The following is a 27,009-nucleotide window of genomic DNA, read 5'->3' as shown; positions in this document are numbered from 1 at the left end:
GAAATTTCCTCATCCCTTTCCACAGCATAAACATATATTCCAGTTTCAGAGACTTCCTGTTGATAAATAGGAACGAAATTAACCAAATTATCTTGCCTATTAGAAAAAATTGAGACTCATAATGTGTAACATTATAGGTATGTGTAACTACTGAATACCTTTCATTGATGCTTGCAATGATGCATGCTTGCCATGTAACATACATAGCAGAGCTTATGCTGCCAATCGCTATTGTGATAAATCATGACAAAATGCTTCACTTGGAGGGTAAATAGAAAAATGTTTTTACCAATTGTGTGTATCTATTTGTCATTGTCATGAAACAGTATGTCCTGTTTGTCAACCCCTTTTCCCCCATTTGCTTTAAAAAAATTTGTTTGATTAATCAAATTCCTAAAATTAAAAAAAAAATCCCAGCAGAAACCTTGGTACATAGTATCAGTATGCACTCTTAATACAAATTAAAGCTTTGTCTTTTCTTTTTATGAGATAAAACATCTGGTACATAATTATTTTTCATTTGGAGGATAAAAAATTTTGTGTAATATTTATCATGATGCTGTAAAAATGCTAGTAACTTTTTTTTTTGTATTGCTGAAAAGTTTTGTTAATTTTTGCATTAACTTTCAAACTAGATGATGATTCTGATGCAAGTGTGGCAGTTCAGAAATCTTTAGAAGAGATTGATGATGACACAGGAGCCATTGGCGTACCACTAGTAAAAATAAATGATGAAAGTTTAGCCAGACAGTTTGGTCTTACTAATACTTTGCCAATCTTGGTATATTTTGAAGGTGGTCTTCCATCAGTTTTTGGAGGTGACTAGATGTTCTTTTCACATGCACTCTGTGTTTTTACAGAAAACTTTTGATTTGACTTATTTTCAATGTGCACGCATTTGCATATTACATCACCCTTTGAAGCGGGAGTGGCAATGCTAAGTAAAACCAGCCTAATAATTTTAAACTAAAATAAATAATTTAATATTTTTAATGCTATTTTGGGTAGATTTTAAGCATGTTTTGCTGCAAAGAAGTGGGAAAAGTGTTTTGCTTATTTGATTTTGCCAGAAATGATAAGTTCAGCTTTAAAGTGTTGTCTTCAACTATCATTTGATGAGTATTTTAAATATTTGACAAAAGATGTCACTCTCCCTTGTTAATACGACAGATACAAAAAACTGGCTGAGTGAGGAGATATCAATGTTTCAGGAAAGGAAAATTTGGGATTCTGGGTTCTTTTACATGCTTATTCATAGATCAATTTAAAATTTCAAGGAAAAAAGTTTTTTCTTCATAAATGAAACATTGACGCTTTGGGAGAGGTGAAGGCAGAAACTTGCGCTACCCGTAAGTTATACTTGTATGATGATATTTCTGGAGTATCGTTATAGTAACCAATTTTTTACTTCATATCACCAATTCACAACATGTAACTGTTTTATTTATCTGAGAAAATATATTTACAAATAATTCAGATTTATTTCTAATGTCCGTAATAAGATGGAAACACTTTTGGTTTAACTCATTTTTCACTTTGCCAGTATATTCATTGTTTTTTTTTTTGGTGCACAATTCACACTGTACTTACATTGTAGACATAATATAATGTCCATCAGGTGATCTGACTTCTATTCCAGCTACAGCAGAGCTTTGGGTGAGTATTCACATTCTCCTTTATTTGAAGAAAACTTCTATTTGAAATTACAAATTGAAATATCCTGGCTCCCAACCCATTTCTCATAATTTTTTAAATATAATCTAACATGACAGAACAACACTTCTTCCACCATTTATTGAGTTTGATTTAACTTCGAAGATGTTTATCCATTACATCAGCACCACTCATTCCTTCATTATTGTTTTCAAGATTAGAGGCAACTACTAAACATGTGCCTTGTCCATATTCCTCTGCAAAACTTCTAATGAATTGGTACATGTTGGAATGTGTGTGTACATGTTATGAACCTAACATGAAGTTTGTTTCTATGTGATGCTTGTTATGGTGCTGCCATCTATTTTTCAAACCATGGGTGAAGTGCAAAGATTTGTACTGTTGTAGGCTTGTTGCTCTCTAGGGTGAGACTTTTTAATGGGAGATTGGCTCACGCATCCATGCCTCAAAGTATGAATAATAAGTAGTGTAAAAGATTTGAGGCTACAGTACGTCAGTTTAGCTTTTGTGTGTGTGTGAGCATGTGACTATCTTTTAACATAGGCCAATAATTCATGAGTGTAATAGTTCGATGCAACACAACTACCACCACAGCTCAGAAAAATGTATATACTGAACCATTATGTTTGTAATCTTTGAATCATCTTGAAGCACAAGCTTCAAGACATTTCAACACTTTATCTTCATCAACACAAAGTATATCAAGCATTCCACACATATCAGCTGGTGCTGTTGTCATGAAATCATTTTCAAAAATGTTTTCTTCATCTGTGTTCCAGTCCAACAGCAAGCATATATTTCAGTTAGACTAACTAGTAAGAAGTATTCAAAGAGTGAAAGAAAAAAAAATGCACTCAATATAAACAATCCAACCCAAACAGCTCATTCTTTGGTCTAGAATTTCATCTTACCCAGAATTTGCCCCTCTGCACTTGATGACTTCTGATAAATAAACTGCTGTTCAAACAAGAATACTGAAGAAGCCCAATACACATCAGATACTGTATGTGAAACCTACTCTCTTAAAACGTCTATGTTCTATAAATAGAGCATTTTTGAATGCACATAGCATGTTCATGAGTAACATTACAAAGAAACTGATTCATTTGCATCAATTGATATATTTAGTGGTAAAGACACACAAAAAAATTATTTTCAATATACTTCAAAATTGAAATTTTGGCAAATTTAATTGAAATACAGAAAAAATGCCCTAAAAATGTTAAATTTCAAAACTCTTTCAAAAAGTTTATATTTACTTCAAGTGTTTCCAAACTTGTTTCAAAGAATACTTTCAATTTTCTTCTATATACAATAAAAAACTCAGAAGTTTTTGAGTCAATTTTTATCTGATATTTTTGCAAATAAAAATATTTTAAGATAATATTATACATATAAATATACATATTTTAAGATAAGTTCAAATATAGATAAACTTTATAATGTCTAACTTATTTGCAAGAAACATAAAATCATGCCCACTATACTGTATGAATACATACACTTTCAACACTCTCAGTGGCATTGGCAAGATATCTCGCCTCCTTAAATGATTATTTTAGCATTAGCAAGCCCAGATATTTTGTATAGATGATTTCTTCAATGGACCGCTTTTCCCTATTTACCCCCTTACTTTGCACCTGCTGAAAATTGGAAGAAAGCCTACTTTATTCGAAAGATATGGCAAGGGTTCTCAAACTTTTTCCACCAGTGGCACCCCTTTCCTTAATCAATGCTTATCCATGGCTCCCCAGATCAGTTTAACAAAGGATCTCTTCAAAAAACCTTGACACACAGTTTGAGAACCCTGAGATATGGGGTTTTATACAATGTTTAGTAATTTTCACTGTGCCGTAGAAGGGGTTAGAATAAACAATATATTAACTCAAAACATTAGCTTAATTCTTACAAAAAATATTTTAACTTATTTCATTGATAAATGATTACACAAACAGATTACACTTGAAATGCCTTCACAAAATAAATTATTCATTTTATTATGGAGAATTTTAATTATTTTTTAACCAGGCGATATAGTATGGAGACTGGTTAGTCGCGAGCTGGACAGTTGAGAGTCTACTGTATTTCAAAAACACGCACAATCCAGAAGTAGTTTTTATTCTTATCAGTCATGTAGCTTATATTACTGTTGATAAACCTTGGTATGTTTTCTATTAAAACCAGCAAGTTTTCTTTTTGTTCTTGTAGCAGAATATGTCAGATCTAAATGGACATCCAAAAAGGCATGCTTGTTGGCACATCTGTAATCTGAATTATTAGATTGGTGTATCAAGCTTTACCATATAACCATGGCCCCCACAAGGATGGGGCTGACAAGGATCCAACACTGGGGCCCAGGAAAATTGCCATAGTTTTTTGTTTTTTCACACTATAAATTCACTATGGAAGGACCCATGAAAATTCTAGCTTAGAGGGCCCGCCAAAAATCCCAGCCTGGTGGCCCTGTTCCAGGATGTGGGGGCCATGTAACTAATCATTTCTTAACAAACAAGTACTAGCATAACATCTCCAGATAAAAGTGGCTGTTGATGAAAAGTGAAGTTTGATGCCAGAGACAAAAGAACACCAATGAATTGTGACTACTACTTAACTGTACAAGCACCTCGGAAACATTCTTCTATGAAATTCATAGCTAATTAGTTGCATGCAGAAATGATGTGTGTTTAGTTTTCTGGTGCTACTGATACTGGGCTTCCATATTGGAAGTAAAAGTGGCAGATGTCTGAATTTTTGAGTTAGGCAAGTATCGTGTTCATGGTCTGCCTGCTCTCTTCTGAGAGACATTTTTCAAATTGGAGACTAGCTTGCATTTGCACCTCAAAATTGGGAACCACAGAAAACCAACTTCAGCCAACCACCACTGTGCTGCTGGTGGGATTAGAACCAAGATTCTTCGATGGGAGTCTGTCACAATGACCGACACCGCAGCACTGAATTGTGACTGAAACATGATGTCAGCATCACAAACTAATATGAAATGGAATTCTAGTATAGTATACTACCGTAGTTCTAAACCTTTAGAAGCCCGCGACCCGGTTGATTTCTTTTTTGGGTGTGGAAGTCTCAGTCATACACACAACTGAAGAAAAATGAAATAGTGAGTCACGGCCCGATTTGGCTGATGGCAGTGTCTGGCAGTTAATAAACACTGGTATGCTGGTATTTTTATTTGTGATGCTGTAGTCTTGTTTTTTTTTTAATTCAAAATGTTCTTTTGTTTATGGCATCCAACTTACTGTGCAAAAATAAGGTTGTTCCTGCCTGTGTTATCTGCGTTTTTGGATCTATTGCATGTGAAGCACCGTTTACCATGACATTGAAAACATGTTATATTGCTGACTAGGGTGAAATAAAAAATAAATAAAAGTTGTATAATTGAAAAGCACTACCCCTCAAAAGTTGTGTATCAACTAATATATCACTTGTAAAATTTTTCACAACTTTTCTACTTCATTCTCTGCAAGAGCCTTGAAATTTTGCAATTTTGTAATGGTACAATACAATTGAGAATTTTCAATAAGTCTAACTTTTTTTTATTAACGACACTCTTGCAGGACTTGCTTTATAACAATGCAACTCTTTATTTGGTTCAATGAACCACCCTGAACTCACCACGAGTGGTAGTAGCTTATTAGAGTAAAGCTGGTATATTATCCACTGTAGAGATCTTCCAAACTCCTTTTCTAGTAAACAAATGATGCCTCTTGAATTTCCTGTATTCATTGCTGTTCCATTGCATCCAACCACTGTAAGTTGGGATACATCAATGTTTCCATCATTCAGAAAAGGCAACAGAACTTCCTTGATTCTAGCTGCTGAAGGAATTAATGGAGAAACATGCTCAAGGTACACATTGCCTGGTTCTTCTACTTTAGATCTGCAATGAGAACTGCCATCTTTCGTCTCCTCCATGACCAATATCTTTTCTTTGTCTTTTCTCTCATCAAAGTATAGACCTTGAAGCTTGGTTTATTCTCCCGCTACTTGGTTCTGCAGATTTTGTTGCAGTTTTCTTCACTCTCTTTGGACTTTATATCTGCTTATGATGATCTGTGCAGTGCTGTCTTAACTCTATAAAAACCAATCCGGCCGTAGACGGCTCTACATGCAAACAGCCAAACCGCTCGTAGCCGGCCGAGATGGGGGGTATGGGTATATAAGACATTTTTGTGAAAGGGCAGGGAGGGTTGATTGACAGCTGTTGTCAGAGGCGGGAACGAGAAAGACAAGCGTATACGCCCCATCAGTTGGATTCCGGAAGCTCCACTTCGATAAAGCTGACTGTTGTTTGCAACAATACAACAAAACGAGAGGTTACACTATCATGTTGTTACCCACGACGTTGGCGAAATAATTTTGGGAAAGTAATTTTAAAATTATCAAGATGTGTTAAATTTTATTGCTTATAATAGATTATATTGTTTAGATATTTAGAATTTATGGTATCTTGTACTTTTGCGATTGTTGCGTTTTTCTGGAACTTGACCTACAGTTCGAGCCAGCTTATGTGCAAAAAAAAGGACACGCAGCATCAAATAATTTTGTTTTATTAGTTGCGTACCAACACAATTTCTTGAGCCTGTCATAACAGGTGTTCTATCTGAACAAAATCCTGGCAATTTATTAATTGGAACATTGATAGATTTCCGAAAGTTCTGTGTCATTTGTGTAATGTTATCCGTACTGAACTTCTGAAAGCTTCTATCTTCTGAAATTTTCAGAAAATGTTTTATTCTTTTTTATTACAATTATGGCGATACTCTCATGAAAAGAACTTTCCTTTACCCAAAATTCGGAGAAGTATTTTACTCCTAATAAGATTTTTAGAAGTGAAAATGAATTTTAATGTACTATTGTAACAATTATTGTTATGGGGATGATGCCCCCTCGTATCGAATGAAAAACATGAAAAGATTCTCTACATAAGCTGAAATGAATTTTTACTATGAAACTGGGAACAGTCCTGCTTGAAAACGTTCACAACCTTCCTAATGGCCATATGCTTCGCAAGTTCTGTTACTTTCTCTAATGGTTATATATTTGGATCATGCGTTAGGGAGGGACAGCTGCCCCGGACGGAAAATTTGAGGGGGTGGCAATTTAAGTGACAAAAATGTATAAAAGTACTTTGTTGTGATTCTGGGAGTTGGAAAATCAAGCCGCAAAAATTAGCGCCACTCCTCCGGGGCACCATGTCCGCCTGTCCCCCCCCCCTAGTTGCGGCCCTGGTCATCAATACGCATATTTTCAGTTCACACAAAGAAAACCCTCTATGTTTGGATAAACATGACTAATCGCCGACCGATATTATTTACTAGAACTGTAAAAGCAATGAAGAAAAATTTGTAAAAAGCAAAAACATTACGGTACGTTTTTTTGTGTAAAAAAACATAAGGGCATGTTGCAAAGGGACATTAACATGCACATGAACTGAGCCCGTGATAGTAGTATAATACCCAGTAGTATATTTTATTTTGTGCACAATTTTGCAAGTGTTGTTTTATTTCTTTAGCGTATTACTAAGGTTTTTGATTGTTAGTTGAGAGGTTAGTACACAAACCTGTAGCAATACGATTTGACTTCCTTCTGGGACGGCTGCCTTTAGGATTTGGCACCAGACTGCACAGGCTCAATTATGCCCATTTTCGTGCATAAAATGGCCGTGCAATGATAAAAGAACCCACCTAAATAAAGAATGTGGGGGGGGGGGGAAACACACTGTTACAGGGGGAGCCTAGCGAGCTATAGCAAAGGGCGGCAGGTTTGAGGAATGAGTGGCCGAGAAAATTAGTAGAATGTGAAAAGAGTGGCAAAATCATAAATCAGTTTCTGCCTAGAGAGTGAGTGACCTAGAGCAGGGCTTGACAAATCAAAAAATAATTTAAGCACCAACCAAATTTCATAGGAGCCAAGCATTTTTTTTAAAATAATGGCTTTATTTTGAAAATAATGCTTTTTTTCAGCTTATCTAGGACTCAGCAACCCTTCTCCATGTTGGTAGACACACTGACATAATTACCAAAAACTTTGTTATCCTAACACTTCAATTTAGCAATCAAACATATAATATTTTAGGCACCAACGCCAAATTTCTATATTCGTCATAGTGACCTGGTGCCTGGGAATTGTGAAACCCTGACTTAGAGCGTGTGCAAGTACGTGGATGACCAAAAGAGAAAGCGAGTGACCCCAGGTCGGTGAGCGATCAAAAGCGTGACCTAGAATTGTTGCAAGCGTGTTAATGACCAAGCAAAGAACTACAGAGCGATGGACCTGGTTAATGAGCGATCAAAATCGTGACCTTGATGGGGTGCAAGCATGTGGATGACCAAAACGTAACCTAAAGAGCGACTATGCCAGGTCAGTGAGCGATCAAAATCGTGGCATAGAGCGTGCTATCATGTGAGTGACCAAAACGGGGGAACGTAGAGATTGTGTGAGCACGTGAATGACCGAAGCAGTATGCCAGCATGCGAGTGGCCCAAAGCGTGATTTACTGATTTACAGACACAGGCGTTTTCACAGGAGCGGGAGTCCAAGACGGGTATTTCCCAGGGTGGTGAATTCTAGGAATAAGTGGTCAAGAATATTAGAATAGAATGGAAGAAGGGAGGCAAAACAGTAAATACGCCTCTGATTGTTGCCCGATTGTAGTAGTATCTGAGCATGAGACTTCCTCATTTTCTACGGATCTAGCGTTTTGATAAACATCTGCGGTTACTACCAACTGGGGTTAGGATTATTGATAAGAAGACAGTCAACGTGAGCAAAAAAGGCACGGCTGTAATTTGTTCAGGGGATTTATGTCCTTTCATTGTCAAGTTTGAAAAACTCATTTTCGCAAAAGGGACACTTCCACATAGTGATTTTACCTCTCTTTTTCTTACGAAGCAGATAATACCTTATAAGTGGGCTGTTTTTATGGGAGTGTTCCAAATAAAGTACACTGGCACCGGATTAGTACGTGAATACATACAACAAAATTGATTGTAAAGTTTTCGTATGGCTCCCAAATCGAGTTTTCTATCGCTTCTAGGTAGTGCATTCAGAAAATGGCCAGCCCCTTTTCTTCCCCACAGATACGATCTTATCCAAAGGTCAACGTTGGTTTTACTAATAGATATTTTTCTTCAAAACTCACATTCCATTTCTATCCAAACGTGAATAGGTTGACCTTTTTCCTTACTCTTGAGAATTTTAAATATTTATCATTTCTATGTTTAAGTTATCAATTATCGATTTGAAGCATCACTTTCGATTTGGAAAATGCCTAAAGAAAGTCTCGTGTATGAAGAAATTCGTCGTATTTTGTTTGATGAGGATTCAGGTGATTCCGATTCTCCAATTGAAAGTTCCGACAGCGAGTATATAGTCACGAACAAGAGACCACAAGTACACGTATATCATAGCTATAAGGAGATAGGATAGTGGATAATATATCGTCATAAGCAGAGGCGTAAGTAGGGAGGTGCATAGAGGGTCCGTATCCCCTCCTCCAAGTCAACCAAAAATTAGAAAAAAATTATTTCGGTAAAAAAAATGCTATATCGAAACTAAATACCTTTTATATGCTATGTTAACCAATAAGAAGGGGATTCCCTCTCTGATTACTTTTTATCACAAGCATAAGCGTGGACAAAGATCATTGGCGTACGGGGGGGGGGGGAGGGGGGGATATTGAGGTTCTAATCCCTCCCCTCAAACCGAGATTATAGTGTTATTTTGCAAGAAAAAACGTAACCTCCCCCCAGAAGGAAAAAATTTTGAACCCCTACCCCCTCGAGAAAATTCTGCAGACGCCTATGACGGAGATACACTGAAAATGCAAGAGGACCACAGTTGGGAGGAGGGAAGTTGAATTACGATTGAAGGGTTATCCGTATATTTGTGAATATCATGTCGCTTTTGTATGCATGGGTAAACATAATGCCCTTCCATATCACCCCCCCCCCAATCATAAGAAGAGTTGGAGGAAGTTCAATATGGCTGGAACTAGAGGCACAGTAGCAGGGTCAAGTTTTTCAAGGAGATATACTGTGCATAAGCACTTTTTGCAACTTTGAAAGCAGAAAAATTAAGTTTATCCCCTCACCTCCAATACGTTGCTATCATGTTCCTAGTTGTATGCCTGTAAGTTTCAACGTATCACCAGCAACAAGTGTGCGAAAATATTTCGTTACATCTTCACTTTTTGTTTTCTAATGGAGGAGGCGAACCAGAGCCGTAACTTGGGGGGGGGGAGCAGACGGATCTCGTGCCCCGCGCGCTGGACCAGAGGGGGCGCAAATTTCATTCTCAAACCTTACCTTCAACATTACAAAGGGGTGCCAAAATGCGCACTTGCCCCAGGTGACCACGCATCTCGTTGCGGCCCTGGGGAGAACGTCAGTTATTCGTAATTTCTCTGACAGAACCAAAAATAAATTAGATTCCTCTTTTGTCGGCAGAATTTTGCCAATATTTGTACTCCTCTGTCTTTGTCAAAAGTCGGCATAGCACAGACACTCCACTCAAAAAAATGACACCAGCCTGAACCCAATTTCATGTTTTTACAAGCTTCGTACTGTCGCCCTTCTCGTAATCAAAAATCAACGAATACACCCCCTCCCCCCTCCTGATACTAACGTAAAATTGGAATGGGGCCCGAATTTTTTTTGGTAAACCTTATTTGTTTTCATATCGAGATACATGAAAGTTTATATCTGGAAGCAGTTGTCTTTTCTAATTTTTGAAGTTGTCTTTTGAATTAAAAATTCATATATTAATAGTTCACTTCTACAAAATAAAAAAAATCGAGAAAAGGAAAAAATAGTTGGCAAAGTTGGCGAGAATATCTTGAAGAGAAAGGGCGATATACCGCCGCTCACGAATAAATAACTAACCGGACCTTCAGCTGGACCCGTATACGCGTACAGGGTTAAAATTAACTCGTATGCATATATACATGTCTTTCATGAAGAAAAAAAGAGTTGGGTGCCTACTCCTTTACATAAAAGAAAAATGCTGTATAAAGAAGGGTGATTTCAGTTTACAATTTGTCTCCACAGGGTACCTTGAAACGAAAAAATGAACAGCAACGCTGTGGCCGGCATGAATAGGAACTGAATGGAAGGAAGGACGGGGGATTAGGTGAGAGGTGAAAGTTTGGACGAGTCCATTTCAGAAAGCAAAAATAGGTTATTTTCACGAACCTCCCAGTATCCTTCAAGAATCGGTAAAGGGTTAATGCATGGCAGTGACCTCAGGAAAATGAGAAGCAGTTGAATTTTTTGGATGCTTGCTAGGTAGGGCCTCGGGAAAAATCATTTGGCTGGGGGGGGGGGGCCCATGATGCTCTTAAGACAGCTCTGGATCTGTGAATCTGCATATATCTTCACCTTTCACTAATTTCTCATTACTCTCACTCTGCAAATTGTATAGTAATTCTGATGCAAGGGTGGCAGCAGGCCTGTCAGGAATTTCGTATCTATCGCATGCTTTAGTAAATGTTGCAAGCTTGATTCTGGTATGGGGTGCAGCTGAAGTTGAGAGCGGAGATTTCCGAGCCGTCAGTTCTTATCCTCTGGCATGGGATTGGGGATCTTCAAAATCCTCTGTTACGACTTCATTTCAACTGAAATGGGTTAGAACAGCGTATCTCAACCTTTCGGAACCCGAGGACCAGTAAAATGTCTGAAATTATTTGATGGACCTCTTGTGTTCTGTATTACAGGGCATTTCTGCTTTTTTAGTACCAAATTGTTTTATAAATGTGTCCCGTTTTTTCAATGATGCTTATTTGAATTTTTAATGTTTAACTTCAATGTTATACCATGATTTTTAATGGTAAATCATGAATAAACAACATTTTCATAAATTATTATGGTGTATTTATAGTTATAAATACATATACATATTCATCTTACATATTTGTCAGGTTTAACGATTTTTCCTCAATTTTTCAGTGATTTTTACAACAGTTGTAGATTTTGCCAACTTATGGCAACGTTTGTTATGACAAGACAGTTAGCAACATCCTGTATTTTACCATATTTAGGAACCCAGTTCTTTTTATTTTTGGCAATGGAATATGGCTATTTAGTAATTTGAATGTTTTTTTATCGTCAAATACATGTTTTGTGTACTGCGAGACATTTTGAGTTATTTTCATCCAACAATTTTAAAAAATTTCATGATTTTACCATACCATTACAAGACCTCAAGGCCCTTGTGAAGAAAGGATGAAGTAGAAAATTCTCAAAAAATTAACGAGTGATATATTAGTCAATACACAACTTTTGAGGGGTAGTGCTTGCCCTATTGTCCACATTGAGAAATTTTGCTGCATTTCTTTTACCCAATGCTCTGCAACAAACATCAACCCCAATTGAACCTAAAGCTTTGTCCACACCCAGGGCCGGATTAACCAATAAGCATGTGCTTAGGGCATCAGGAGAAGAGAGGCACCATGAAAATTGATCAGTGTATATTTTTTTAATGCACATTTTTCCCCCATCATCAATCACCCGGTAGAAAAACCCAAAATTTTAAGAGCACCTGATTGTACAGTTGAAAATCATCAAAAGGTTGAAGGTTGACCCCCCCCCCCACCAACAATCAAGGGAGAGTAGGGGATGTGGTGCTTCGAGTGCTGAACCAGAAAGGGTGCTGAGTTTACTCTATTACTGTTAAAAATTACAGAAAGATGTGCTAAAATACTGTAGATACAGACCCTCCTCTCCGCCAAGTGACTAAATTATCGTTTCTATTTGCGGCCCTGAGGGTGACAAAAGCAGAGAAACTAAGCTAATTGTGAACAAGAACTCATGTTAATACTCAGTTTTTGGATTGAGATTTCGTTCAATTTACATAAATTAAGTTCAGAGCTGTCTCAGCAGCATTATAGACCCCGGAAAAAACAAATTTTTCTGAGGCCCCACCCCTATCTAGCTATAAATACCTGCTTACTCTCACTCTCTCTCTCCAAAATTTTAACCAGATCAAATTGTCATAAGGCTTCTACGGCACTTACCGACCTGCAGCATCATAGGCACCGGGAAAAATGATTTTTTGCACCAAAATCATTTAAGAGCTTAGAGCCTTCATATGGGTTAATACCGCCATGTCCATACCTAAGCAATACAGCAGAGCACAAAAACTGATAGCTGCTTAAAGAACAGAAGAGTAGCAGGAAAAATTTGAGCAGAGTGAGGTTTGTGTGGTCGAGCAGCTTGTTCGATGTGGAGCATGCACTAGTACTGATCATTGAACCAGACAGTGATGTATGTCAGAAGAAGAAAACGCTGTCCAAATAGAATGTGTTGATTTACAGATTCCCAGTGGATTATGCTGAGATGAGAGCAAGGATATGTAATTTTGAGCTGTTCACACCGACCGCAATGTGCACACAGCCAGGGGCGGCTTGAGCTTACCTGCCGCCTGGGTGCAAAGTCTCATATGCTGCCCCTAATAGCGACGCTGGCAGGAAGTTGACAGAACTTCAATGAAGGAGACCTTGAGATAAACCTGATTTTTTTTTCAGAAGAAAGCAGCACATCATTGTTTACCATGCAAAATGTGCATACGTCCCGCTTTTCAAGTAGAATTTTTTTTTTGTTTCAGAATTATTTTACCATTCTGAATAATGCCACTTGACTTAATCCTTAAAATAGCAATTATTATTTTGAGCCATCATCACTTATCCTCTAAAGATGATATAAACAAGGTTTTTTTTATTGAGAAATTTCTTTTGAAATTGTTTCTGGTACTGCAGGGACAGGACAAATGAGAAACTAAATTTTTTCTTCGCTTTCATGTGACTATTGTGGAACAAATTCTGGATAAGAGCATGGCCCTTTCCCATCCTAGAGCAGGGATCTTTGGCGCGCCACCCGTATCCAGTCAGACTTGTCACAGACTCTTCTATATAACTTATGTGAAAAAGCCAAAAAATCATGAGAATTGTCCCGAGCCCTTATGGGGGCCATGGGTGAGGGAACCATAATGCACACTTGCCCTTTGTGATACAGTATAGAGGCAGCGCTTGGCCATGAGACCCATTGCAACTGCACAGGGTACTGCTCAAGAGGGGTGCTAAATGAGGTGAATGATAAAAAAGGTTCCATTGTCCAAACAAAATCAAAGGAAATGTTTTCTGTCAGCTCTGGGGGGGGGTGCAAAATCCAAGATTAAAGGGTGAATTTTTTTTGTTAGGAATTGTTTGGATAAATTATGAGGGAGGAGAATGACCCCCAAAGGTGGGTTGATAGGGCCCAAGCTTGAGGTCTGGGACTAAATCTTTATAATTTTTCTTTTTTGCGCTCTATAAATTAACTGTAGAAGAGGCCATGGAAAATCTGGCTTGGGCCCCATGAAAGATTCCAGCCTAGGGGCCCTGATGCAGGATATAGGGGCTATGGAGAGGCAATAGGCAGGAAGCACAAAAAATAAGTCCTGCACTGGTACAGATTTTGTCTGGAGCTCATAGGCGGAGATAGACTTGGAAGTCTGGGGGGGGGGGGTACAGTCATTATTGCTGGGGGGGGGCAAGATGATGATGATGTCAATTCATCTATACATATATGCATTAGATCTGTCGACTTCACCTTTGATGCTGGGGTGGCAATGCCCCCCCCCCCACGTATCTCCCCCTCCCCGCATGCTGGAGCTGTCCCCGATAGCTTACATTGTTGTTTCTAGTATTACGGTCAGAGGTCCCATCTATTTTCTCAACGTTTCCGTTGTCAAGGTATGACTCAAAAGCGTGATGTCATGTGAATTTTTACTGAGTTAAATTTTGGGGTCTTATTTAAAGTCTACGCTGCCGCATCCCTTGCACCCTCACTTAAGTCACCCCTGCACACAGCTTCACCTCAAAAGCCAGTTATCCGATGCCTGCAATCAGAGCAGTGGGCCATGTTTTGGATAGGAGGAGGAGGTTATCCAATGCGCAGAGCTGCAGGTGTGAACCATGTTTAAATTTCTTCTTTGCAAGAGGCAAAGTAGTTTTGTGCAGAAAATAAATTGGACAGATGTTCTGCTTCTATTTTTTTTAAATGTACCTCAAGTTATTTTCGTAAAATACTCAAGAAAAGCTATTTTAATGAAGGTAATGTTTTTACCAATTAAATTCTTTAAAACAAATCTATTGGCATGATTTGAAAAAAAAGGCATCTTTTTTTTAAATTCTGCAATATTACAAAATTCTATATATTTTCTGCATGCAGAGTGATTTTGCAATAAAATCAAACGTGCAATGAAAACATTAATTTTGTATATTTAACTATGTACTCTTTCATTTGTGTTGCTTATACTCATGGCCCCCACAAAGAGGGGGCTGACAGGGCTCTAGCCCTGGGGCCCGGGACAGTTCTCATCATTTTTTGCTTTTTCACGCTATAAATTAACTACAGAAAGGGCCAGTGAAAAGTCTAACCGGGGGGCCCGGAAGAGATGCCAGCCTAGGGGCCCTGCTCCAAGATGTGGGGGCCATGCTTATACTTGCAACATTTCTTCCAATTTTTTTTTTCGCCAATGATTTTTTTAGTTGGATCTAATATATGGGTCATTCCCAAAAAAAGTGCACATTCCACATTTTTGAAATTAAAAATTCAAAGTTCAATTCTCAAAACGAAATTTATCTCAAATTAAACCCCCAATGACTTCATATTTAATATTTCATAAATATTTTCACTTTTATTTCGCAATAATATTTTATTTTTTGGGTTTTATGACTGAAAGTCATGGATTTTTGTCCATTCTGTTACGAAAACAAATATTGCTGTAGAAAAATAATTATTATTATTTCTGCTGTTTTTATCTCTTAAAATAATGAAATCAGCTTATTTCTTACACATACGCTGAAAAAAACAGTTTTAAAAAAATTTGACATTTTTTTTGTCATTTTGATAGTTTTTCATGATTTTTTTGAAATAGCACATAGAAACATTTATTTTTTACATATATTTAGCTACTCAAAATCAAAATTTTTTATTTCTGACTGACAATGGGTTGGTAATTTATAATTTAACATCTTACTTTGAAGTGTTCTTAAAATGTTTTGCCTGTGAACTGCAAAAACGCTTCCCATAACAGAGTGGGCACCATTGTAACAGAGTGGACAGAAATGTTTAACTGAGAGAAAGATATCTCAAATAGTCTATGCAAATACACTTTTATATGCTCAAAAATTGTATACAAAATGTGATAAGTGACCCAGAGACTTCTCTACAACCTTCGAAAATGGTCCACTCCATGAGGGAATTGAAAAAAACATGCCCTCCCTCCATCATAGTTTGAATTTCTGTCTGGTGAAATTTTTAAAATCTGGTTAAAGTCTACACTCGACTTGCTCAACTGTATATTGTGTCATCAGGGTGATTTTTCTTTTACTCCAAAAATTTTTGTTGAAATTGAATAGTAATTTGATGTTTGTATAAATCTTGTCTTTATGCCTCTCACATTAGTGATCCAGAGCGGACTGGGGGGAGGGGGAGAGTAGAGCTTGGGAACCAAAATAATATAGGAAAATAATTGCTCTGTCCCATAAAATGCAGAATGTATTGTAAATAACGACCTTTACTCATACTAAAATGCCCCTTAGGGGCCGTTCAAGTATTCCGTAAGCAAATTTTTATCCATTTTCGACCCCCCCACCCCTGTCAGCAAAATTTTTTCATCAGCTCTGCCCCTCTGAATCCTAACTCATATTTTCATAAAGGGTAGTTGCTGACGTAAGCATTATCCAAACCCCCCCCCCTCCCCCTTGTCATCAAAAGTCAGCAAATCGGAAAAAACCCCTCCCCCCCATCAATGATGACGTAATACTTGAACGGCCCCTTATGAGCACACATCTCCCTGGATCTGTGCGCTCTTCCCCCCCCCCCCCCCGCTGCAGTGATTTTGATGGTCTGTACTACTTAACTTTTGTATTTAATTGAAATAATAGCATGATGAAGAAAGTTGTAAAGGGTTTAAATTAAATAGATAACTTATTAAATTTAACTTAAAATTTCAAAACCTCTTAACTAAGAAAATTTTACTTTAAATCATAGTTTCCATTCTGTTGCATTGCTTGAGTTTTTGGAAGACATAACACAGTGGACAAATTAGCCTAAATTATTATTTTTTCATTAAAAATTTAAATGATTGATGAAAATTTTTTATATTTTGAAGCATATCTCTATGTACTATCACTTGATCTTGATATTGATGAAAAAATCTTAATTATTTATGATAATGGTGTATCAGAGTGGACGTCCGACAGAGAAAAATCAGGTACTAAAGACATAACGTGAATATTAAGTCGTTTTGCAAAAATCAAATCCAAAATTTTCTATCAAGTATTAAAAGTAACCTTTTGATGAGCTCAAAAGTGTTATCAGATTTAATCTGGTATAAAAATATATTTCCCAAATGACTGTAACAGAATAGACATTTTAAAATGAGAAAAATTTTGGGACAAGAACAAGAACAAAAAAATAGTTTTTCATAAGAAAAAACTTTTTTTTTTCAAAATTTTGTCAATTTTATTCATCTATGGCAGATATATAAAATGTGATTACAAGTTTTTTGGGATGAAAAAAAATTCCAAAGATTTGCAGTCTCTTTGTTTAACACTTTTTTCAAGCTGGGACAGCCAGATTTTGAGGTTTTGCTACAAACAATAATTTAAAAAAAAATTAGATATAAAAAAGATACCATCTGAAACAAATTAAGAAATGCCATATGATAGAGGATTAAAAGAACTAGAAAAAATTTAAATTGCTACCAGAGTGCTCTGAAATTTTGTAAAAAAAATTATAATCTTGGAGAAACAGTTTGTCAATTTCTTTGGGAATCACCCATATCCCATTGGCTTATTTGCTAGAAAGAATAAAAAAAAATTAATTTCCTCTTTGAAAAAAAGTCCCAAACATTGGCTATTACTTTATATGTCACTGATAACAAAATACAACTGTAGTAGAACTTGGATAATTCGAACATGGTTAATTTAAATTTTGGATAATTCGATTTTTCAGGAATTTATCCCTTGAGTTTTCAATCTAATTTAATGTTGGAATTTCTCGTTTAATTCAAACTTTTTTAATTTTTTGGATAATTTGAAAATGGAGGTCAAAAGTCATGGTTTTTATATGAACAAATTTAGTCTGGAAAAATTCTACAAGAAGCCAGAATTTGCTTTTCTTGATCAAGTTGTTAACCACAAATTTTTAAAGCAAATAAAAGTTTGAAAATTATTTCTTTCCTATACTCTTTTTTTTTTGATAATTTAATGCCATTTCAACATTGTTTAGCTGAAGTGCATCGAGACTGTGTACCATTTAATACCTATTATGCTTTCCAACCTACAAATCAAGGTATAATGTTCAAAATCTGAATCTTTTTTTGTCATCATTAACTGGAAAGTATAGGAAAGTTTCGATTGTAATACGTGTTAAGTATATTTCCTTGATAGCATGAGAAAGATAAGCAAAATTTGAGAAACAGTTTCATAACAGATGATCATGAACTGCTTCCATAAATCAGACTTTGAACATGGTCAAGAAATTCTGCAATGATGCTGATTCCAGAACCGTGGAATAATGTATAGCAGCTAAGTTCAATTACTAGAATTGTAAATTATTAAAATTTGTGAAACAGTTTCATAACCAATGATGACATTTTAAGAATTGATAGCTTCCAGTGACTTTGGACTTGGAATTAACCAAGTTCAACTGTATAACAACAAATGAAAATAATTTTTGTATGGCTAGAAAAGATGTGTATGGAGCATTATTCAATATTATAAAAATTGGAAAGAAAACTCTTCATGTTTTCTTGTGTTTCTTGCTTTATTTCACATATTTTGCATTTTCATCAGAGCTGTTTTGGTTCTTGTAGATAAAATTAAATTTTCATTCCAGGAAATTTGAAAAATCCTGCCGAAGTGCTTTCTTATTTGACTAAGCAAAAAAATGAAGACAGTATCGAAGAAGTCACTAAAGAGTTATTAGAGAGCATTATAAAGGAGAATTCGTACATTTTAACATTTTTTGGTACTTGTCAATATTTTTCACTTTTTCTAAGAATTCTTAGCAAGTTGCATAGTTACATCCACTCCCTTTATCACAAAACATTCATCTCAAATAGTTGCATGTAAGTCAGAGCTGCAATATTTAAAGTGTAGCATAACTAATTTTGTTCCTGTAAATCCGGGGTTCCCAAACTGAAAAACTCAGTCCTAGATATTAATTAGTAATTGAAACATGTAATGGGGCTGGACTCTCATCATGAAGATCCAGGTTCGAACCCCATTTGAGATACAACGGTAGTCAACTGAGGTTAGTTTTCTGCAGTTCTCCAACTTCAAGGCACGCATCCATATAGATAAGCAAAGCTGTACAGTTGATGGTGCAAAACAAATGCATGGGGAGCACAGAATCAAATATCAAAACACAGTGCAGACATACGGAAGAGCAAAGCTGTATGTACAGGGAACAGTGTGTATAACAAATGCATGGGGGGAGACAAGGAAAATTAAAGAAGGCAAATAAAGAAGATGATATTCAATAATGAGGTGGTATATAACAGTTGTGGGGGCACAGAAAATTATACATCAAAACAGTGCAAACATATGAAAAAATGTAGTATAGTGAACAGTGTATAACAAATGCATGGGGCCACAGAAAAATATGACTACAAAGAGGCTATGGATGAAAAAGCGTAAAATGTCCATTTATGTTCAAAAACACACATATTAAGTAACTTTCACTCTCCATTCCAATGCCCTTGAGTGGCACCAGTGACTGTGGCAGAAAGTCCAAGTTGTCATCATTAACAGTGAAATCTTTTGCATCTCCTTGCTCTGGCAATGTTTCTTGAGGGGGAAAGGTGGATCTGTTCTCCTAGCAACTGGAGATAATTTATTGTGAACTTGTTCCAAGTTTTGTTTTCAAGAAATCTTGTGAGGTCTCCAGAGTGTTGGATGATTGTTGGTCCCTCACCATCCTGCGGTACCACTCCTTGATTAATTCTACCCTCAGTTTCACCACATGGAATTGGCTTGTCTGTAGGCAGCTGCATAATGAAGTGGGCTACCTACTGCCCTGCATAAGCATTTTTTGTGGATTGTCTTTTTATTATTATTTATTTTATTTTATTTTATTATTATGTATTTTTATTTATTTTATTTTCTAATTAGTTTTACTTTCCAAAAACGGCATTTTTATTGAAATTGGGATGTATGGTCACACCATATATTTAAAGTAAATGTTAGTTGCACACAGGTCGAGCCTGATGTCAGTGCTCCGTGATGAGCTTTTCAGCTAAAAAGTGCTCAGTGACAAAAACTTTGGGAACCACTGCTGTAAATGAACAAAAAAAATCACTGAAAATGTCAAACTTTTTTTTATATTTAATATTTTAGTCCATTTTTCTGTTAAAACAATTTTTTCAGTTGTGTGCTAATTTATAGACATGCAGATTTCTTTGCTTCTATACTTTTTTTTCATTCTGTTGTTTCTAATAGAACCTGAAGGTTGCACTTACTGTAAAGATGTTTTAGAAAAGTTGGAACAAATTGATGATGACATGGATGATATGGGTATTTTGTTACTTTCAACACGAGATGTACAAATGGCTACTAAAACTGCCAATGTTACAAAGTTCCCATCTTTGGTTATGTACAGGAATGGTGACCCTATTGTGTATGAAGGTAAAAAATATTTTTTTTACCATAGTAGCAATATGCAGTGTGACTTTCATATAATTAGATGCCAAATAAATCAGTCAAGGGAATATTTTTTGTAGTCCCATCAGAATTCTAATGGGAAAAACTGCTGAAGAGAATTTTTTGTTACAGTGTCAGTGTTATCCTTTTAGGGAGGTTTAACTAAAACTAGTATAAGTGAATCATTTTATGCAAAAAAGGCATTTCTATTTTTTGCAAAATTTACTTTTCAACATTTCCCACACTTCAGTAAATACTTTTAAGTGTTATATGTCAAAAGGGTGTGATTTTGTGGTGCTTAATAAAAAATAAATATTCACAGCTAAAGTTTCAAAATACATGTAGAAAAGGGTGCAATTTTGAGCAGTTTTTTGCTGTTTTCTAAAAAGTAGTTTTTGTGACTAATACCCTTTTTTGCATGAAGCGATTCAAGTATGTTATTCATATTCACATATTTGTAAAGTTATTGTCAACATGAGAGTTTCCAAATCACCAGCCTAGAATTCATGCAAAGATCAAAACAAAAAATGTTATGTTTATCATATGTTGCTTAACTACTCAACAGTTTTGCTCATGCCATGTGCGAGTATCATATTTTCAAAACTCATATTTATAGTCATCATGTTTATTCATTTATCATGTACTCTAGCCTAACAGATGGTGTAAATAAAATGTTTTTCTTCAGACAATTAATTTTTCACACATATTTTGCTATTTATGGGGGGGGGGGTGATTTATTGGAAGATTTTTTTTAATCAGTTGAACTGAGAAATGGTTGAAGGCACATATTTTTCTTATATGTCCAACTATGTATTCTTTAGCAGAACTCAATAGTTAATTTCTATTGTTTCTTTGGAAATTATGCAAGTTTTTTTTTAAGTGAAACTTCTATAGCGATGTAAGAGTGAAAGGTACATAAGAGTGAAAGTTGGTGAGAGAGAGTAAATTCATCACAAAAAGTGAAACGCTTTCTTTTTCCTTCAAAACCTGTTCTGTAGAATAACTGATTGCGTGATGAAGTTTGAAAAGCAGATGGGTTGTGGTGGTGGTAGCGAGGATGTCAATAGACATTCGCTTGTGTAAGAAAATAAAGTTGGATGGGGGTAGTAGCAGCTATGAATCGGGACACGGAGCAATGAATATCTTAAAGCACATGCGCAGAGCAAGCTACTCACTCTTTTGACTTATTCGTGCTATTAATATACCTAATAAAAACGCAAATTGGCAACTGGTTCTGGTGCAGTCAATAGAGCATAACACTCGCAATCTAGAGGTTACTGGTTCGATTCTGGCTGGTCACATCTGTTTCAATTTTTTTTTCTCTCTCATTTTCAATTTTTTTTTTCTATGATCTCTGATTTACTTTTTTATCTGTTACTTCGTAATTGGGTCCCCAACCACAAAAGTGATAAGACATAGGACGTGACCGCAGGAAGCAGCTGCAGCTCTCACTATAGTGATTATATTTAATATTGGTTCACACAAAGAAATCATAGATATAGCATAACTACTTAATCTTAACACTGTGATCTTACATTACATAACACGCTACGAGAAAGAGAGCAGCTACAACTTATTGGGTTGTTGACAGATAATTGAAACCACAAAAGCAAATTTTTCCTTCATGATGGTGCAAATTTTTTCTAAAAGTAGAAAATAATTTTTGGGAAAGATGGAACAAAAAGAAAATATCTGTATTTCAAAATTTAATTTTGGATGCCTGGACACGTAGTCTGTTTTAACTTTTATAGGTCCTGTAGCAAAAACTACAAATTACTAAACACTGTTTATTTCCCCAAAAGTCTGTATATCTTATATATGTATACATATATTATTTTCATTATATATATATTTATTTTATTTTATTATATTATATTTATTTTATTTTATTATATTATATTTATTTTATTTTATTATATTATATTTATTTTATTTTATTTTATTTTATTTTATTTTATTATATTATATTATATTATATTATATTTATTTTATTTTATTTATTTTATTATATTATATTATATTTATTATTATACATATAAATTATATATATATATGAAAATAATAACCATACCTCGTACTGCGGCCTACTGTTTGATCAACTTGTATTATTTATGTATATTTATGATGCTGTGTGTATTGTGTTTCAATAGCCTGTGTTTGCCAATCGATAAAATTATTTGTGGTTTGACCGTGGACAGATCATATATAGATCTCTTGGGTCTATTATGGATATTTGCTTTTGATTCCACCCCCCCCCCATCCCACTGTAATATGTTTTGTCTTTCCCTCCCCCCCCCTTCCGTTTTGTATGGTTTGTGTTAATAAATTCTAAAATTCTAAATCTATAGTCTGTATTTTGAAAAGAGGTTTTTCTGTCAATTTTTAATGATTTTAAATTTATAAATTATATTGAGGTATTCAATTTTCATTAAAAATCTTTAAATAGGTCACATTTCCAACTAGTATCATACTTAAATTCTATTTTATATTTTTTTCAAATTGTCTTTTGGACAAAGTAATACATGCATAACATATGTTTCTTTATTTTGCTTTCATAGGGGACATACTAGATGCCAATAGCATTTTGAAGTGGTCCACCAGTGAAGAAACTCTAGATCTTCCTGGTGCTATAGAAGAAGTAAACAGCAAAATGTTAGAAAAATTACTGACTGAATCTCATTCTTTGGCAGTTTTGTTTTGTTAGTAAATTATTTAATATACTTGTATTTAGCTGCTTGACTTTCTTAATCACACAAATTATGAATATCAGTTCATTATTCTAAAACAAATATCTTCTCCATTGAGTGCTGAACTTGTTTATTTTTATTATGGTTTTAATGCGAAATATCATTTGAATGTCCATGAGTTTACCAGGCCTATACAAACTGAAACACAGACAAATATGGAACAGTTGACTTCTCAGTGGCTTTGCCAGAAAATAATTTCTAAAAATTAAGTATCAATAAAAGTATATTGAATACTTGGAAAATATTTTTATTATTGCTGTTAGATTAAGTTGAATAATTTTCATAAAACTAATTGCAATATAATTCATATTTAAATGCAACTTAATTGACAAATATATTCCCCTCCAGATTTTTTGCAATTATTTAAAACATGAACTCAGCACCACAATCACAAACAATCATAAAGAATTACAAGTCAGATGAAACTCAACAAGAACTTTGAAAAGTTATAGTTTATGTGAGGATTTTGAATAACTTTTAGAGCATTCACTATCAAATTTTGGCCATTGGTGTATTCATCTGTAAGGTTCAGGACAAAAACTGCGAAGAAGGCCTGGGAGAAACAGAAGTCGCGAGAGAAAGAAAGGGGAAAAAAGGAAGACATTCGAAAAAGGAGGAGAGGTGTAAAAGTTGATACCGAAGAGACAGGACGGTTTTGTGGGAGGTTTTGGATAATACATTAAATAAAGTGTTGTTTTCTTCTTTTGGGAGTGTAGAATCCAGTTATTTCCGTCCTGAAGTCGTAGTGGAGGTACAGCCGAGGACCTACGACCGATAGGAAATCGGGGGAAAGTTTACTTCATCTAATTAGTTTTGGTATGCAAAAGGGTAACTGAACTTCTGAAAGTAGATATTTTGACATAATAGGTAACAAAACTTGGCACAAATGCAAAACAAAAATATATGAACAAATGAAAATAAAATGGCAAAGTTATTGATCAATTGTCAAATGGAAAAAATTGTTTGCCAGTCTCAGATTTATTTTCTTCATATTTTTATTAAGATGCCAAAAATTTTTCCTTATATTTCAGATCAAAAATCTGGGTGTTCTGAATGTGAAAAGGTTTTACAAGATCTCGAAAATATAGACCAAGAAGCAGAAAAGAACGAGATTGATTTTGTTAAAGTTAGTGATCCTGAGATAGCAAGAATTTATGAAGTTGATATATTTCCATCTCTAATTTTCTTTCGTAAACAAGCATTTGAATTCTATTCAGGTATTTTATGTTTTTCTGTAGTCAAAATCTTCAAGTAATTTTTTTTTGCATATGTACTAAATAGCACTTTTTTTTTCATTGTTGGGGAAGTTTAATCAGAACATGCTCCATTTGATTATTTTAAACTTTTTAGAGCATAAATCTATAGTTCTATAAAATTTTTAAAAATTTGAAACATTGGAAATTTTTACATGTATGTGGCAATACACTTGATGTATAATATACTTGAACAAAGAATAGCATACACCTAAGAGCCCTTATATTAGCAACACCTGTCTAATATGATGCTCTGAGTCTATAATGCTGGATCACATATGCAAAATGCTTTGCCGCACAGTGTGTTGTGATAAATTTTTGTTGTCGAGACTGCTGTAGCTGCTGATGATTTGATACACTGTGATCCTGTAAACAATTAGTTACAGTCACCCCTATTGCACACAGAAACTTAAGCTGACTAGGCTACACAGATCCGTATAATTCCAAAAAGTGGGAAAGAAGTGTTTCACACTCAATAGTTAGATTGATACTGTGCTGTTGACTAAAGGAATTCCACAACTGGACACAATGATCATTTGTGTCTAAAACATAGAAGCACATCCACAGGGCTCCCACTCGTCTTACTTTTTGGTAAAATGTCCTACTTTCTCAGTTTTGCCCTACTTTTTTACCTAATCCTATCAACAAAATTTGTGTAATTGATTTTAATTGAGCAGGAAATCATTGATATCTTACCAAATATTAAAAATGTTGGAGAATGCAATTAATGATTCTGCCAAAGCAGAGATTGTATCATTTTTAAGGTTATTTGGGGGGGGGGGTGTATGTGGACCATTTGGTTGATTAATTTTTCATTTGCTTAGTTTGAGGGTTCAACAAGTATAGTGGTCATTAAAAACTTCTGTCTGGATGGAAAAATAATTTTGTATTTATTACTTCACGGTCTTGGACAGTAACTAACATTCATCATTCAAAATTATGGTGCAAATAGGTGAAACAACAGTTTGCATTTCAAAGCAGGTGGATACATAGGCCTATTCTAGATTTGGTGATTCTGATGCTACCCAATAGCATTCAGTTGTCTTCTGTATTTTTAAGGCATGAAGAGGCATAAACAATATTTACAATGCTCAGCAAAGAGCTAGAAATGGAAGTGCTTCATTTCATTTCTCAAAAATGATCACACTGCATTGAACAGTAAAATGTGAACAAATCCCTTTAAAAAATGATGGACAATGCAGTAAAACTGTCTGGTTCACCTTGCCTTATTTACATCGGATCTTGTAATTTACACATTTTGCACTGTGCTTTTGAAAGTGATCTCGAAGGAGCATCATTCTTAAAAAACGTACGTCTTCAAAATTTGCTGTGCATTTTCGATGAGGAGAGACAGCAAAGTGGTTGCTAGTGCACTGTTTTAGCCAAAAATTGGTTTTGTAACCAAGTCATTAATCATTTTGCTTTGGCTTGAGTGAATCTTATAGGAAACTGAAATAGTGCTATGAAAAAAAAAATTAATTCAAAATTAAATTTTTTTTTACATTTTTTTTGTTTTTGCAAAAAAAATTTTTTTTTAGGGATTTTTTTTTTCATTATGCTATGATTATGTTGTCTAAGGGGGTTACCCTCCCCCATCCTACTTTTTAGTCCTGCGTTTTCCTACTTTTTCTCATTTTTTGAGTGGGAGCAATGCATCCATCTCTCTAAACTTTAATATTGCTAGTTTCATACATTATGCCAGGCTGATATATCTTCAAACTGAACCACCAATATTCTAGTTAGAGAAGGTACTACACATAATATAAGAATACTTGCATAGCTGCCAACTTTTGAAAATGAAAATTCGGGAGATTTTCACGCAAACCCGTATTTTATGCTAAAACCACTCCCTAATAAATACAATAGGGATTTTTCCAAGTAAAATAGGGATTTTCCAAACATAAAAGTTAAAGCATATGGAATAAAATCCCTACTCAAAAACTGAAGTCAAATTAAAATAGGGATTTTACACACATGGAAGTTAAACCTTTGGGAATAAAATTCCTACGTGAAAAACAAGTGAAATTCGAGGCCAAAACTTCAATGATGTAAAAATAAATATTGTGTTCAATCAGAAACGCTGCAAACAAACATTCTGCGCGAATGACCCCAAAATCATTGGAAGATGAAGGAAAAAAGCGTCAATTTTTGAAGAACACTGACTTTTTGTGAAACTTGCTTGATTTTTTTTTTCATTTCACGAGTGATTATGGCAGTCTTTCCATGACCGATGTTTATGTCCGTAACACAACTTGTACAAAAAGGAAAAGTCTGCCCTCTTCTGGAACGTTTGATGAAAGGAAATTCATCGGAATAAGTATCTTTAAAATTGATTAAATATGTTTTTGCTTATCAGTATTCATGTTTTGTTATATCGCACGTACGTAACTTCAACAAAAGAAATTTTGACCATATGCGCGTCACTATAATCTTCAATTATTATCCAGGACTATTGGCTGCTAAGCCATTTTTTAACAACTTTCTTGTTACCATCAGAGGGTTTGTAAAACTTCCTTAAAAAGGGAATTTCCCCATTTATGACGTGTGACATCATTTCAAAAGGGGGAAAAAAAGAGTCTTCATGCCCCACAATAAATTCCTAGGGATTGTTTTCATAAGTGGGGAT

General features: G+C 35.2%; 1 protein-coding gene and 1 long non-coding RNA gene across 2 annotated transcripts in view; one reads left to right on the top strand and one right to left on the bottom strand.

Moving 5' to 3' along the window:
* LOC149085456 (uncharacterized) overlaps positions 1-27,009 on the top strand; it is a 130,780-nt gene that overhangs the window by 64,573 nt on the left and 39,198 nt on the right. Inside the window, exons 14-18 of the mRNA XM_089233471.1 lie at positions 636-818; positions 18,579-18,710; positions 20,183-20,368; positions 22,942-23,082; positions 24,162-24,347. Of these exons, the coding sequence (XP_089089597.1) occupies positions 636-818; positions 18,579-18,710; positions 20,183-20,368; positions 22,942-23,082; positions 24,162-24,347 (828 nt within the window). The remainder of the gene's footprint in view (positions 1-635; positions 819-18,578; positions 18,711-20,182; positions 20,369-22,941; positions 23,083-24,161; positions 24,348-27,009) is intronic.
* Positions 16,813-27,009, bottom strand: part of LOC149085457 (uncharacterized) — a 45,374-nt gene continuing 35,177 nt past the window's right edge. The window contains exon 4 of the long non-coding RNA XR_016192850.1: positions 16,813-17,329. This is a non-coding gene — a long non-coding RNA (uncharacterized LOC149085457). The remainder of the gene's footprint in view (positions 17,330-27,009) is intronic.

Source organism: Pholcus phalangioides, unplaced genomic scaffold (genome assembly GCF_987345545.1).
Source record: "Pholcus phalangioides strain wild (caught in Gottingen) unplaced genomic scaffold, Ppha-v1.0 ptg000007l_1, whole genome shotgun sequence".
NCBI lineage: Eukaryota > Metazoa > Arthropoda > Arachnida > Araneae > Pholcidae > Pholcus > Pholcus phalangioides.
The sequence above is the reverse complement of the archived record's forward strand: the minus strand, read 5'-3'. Positions and strand labels throughout refer to the sequence as shown.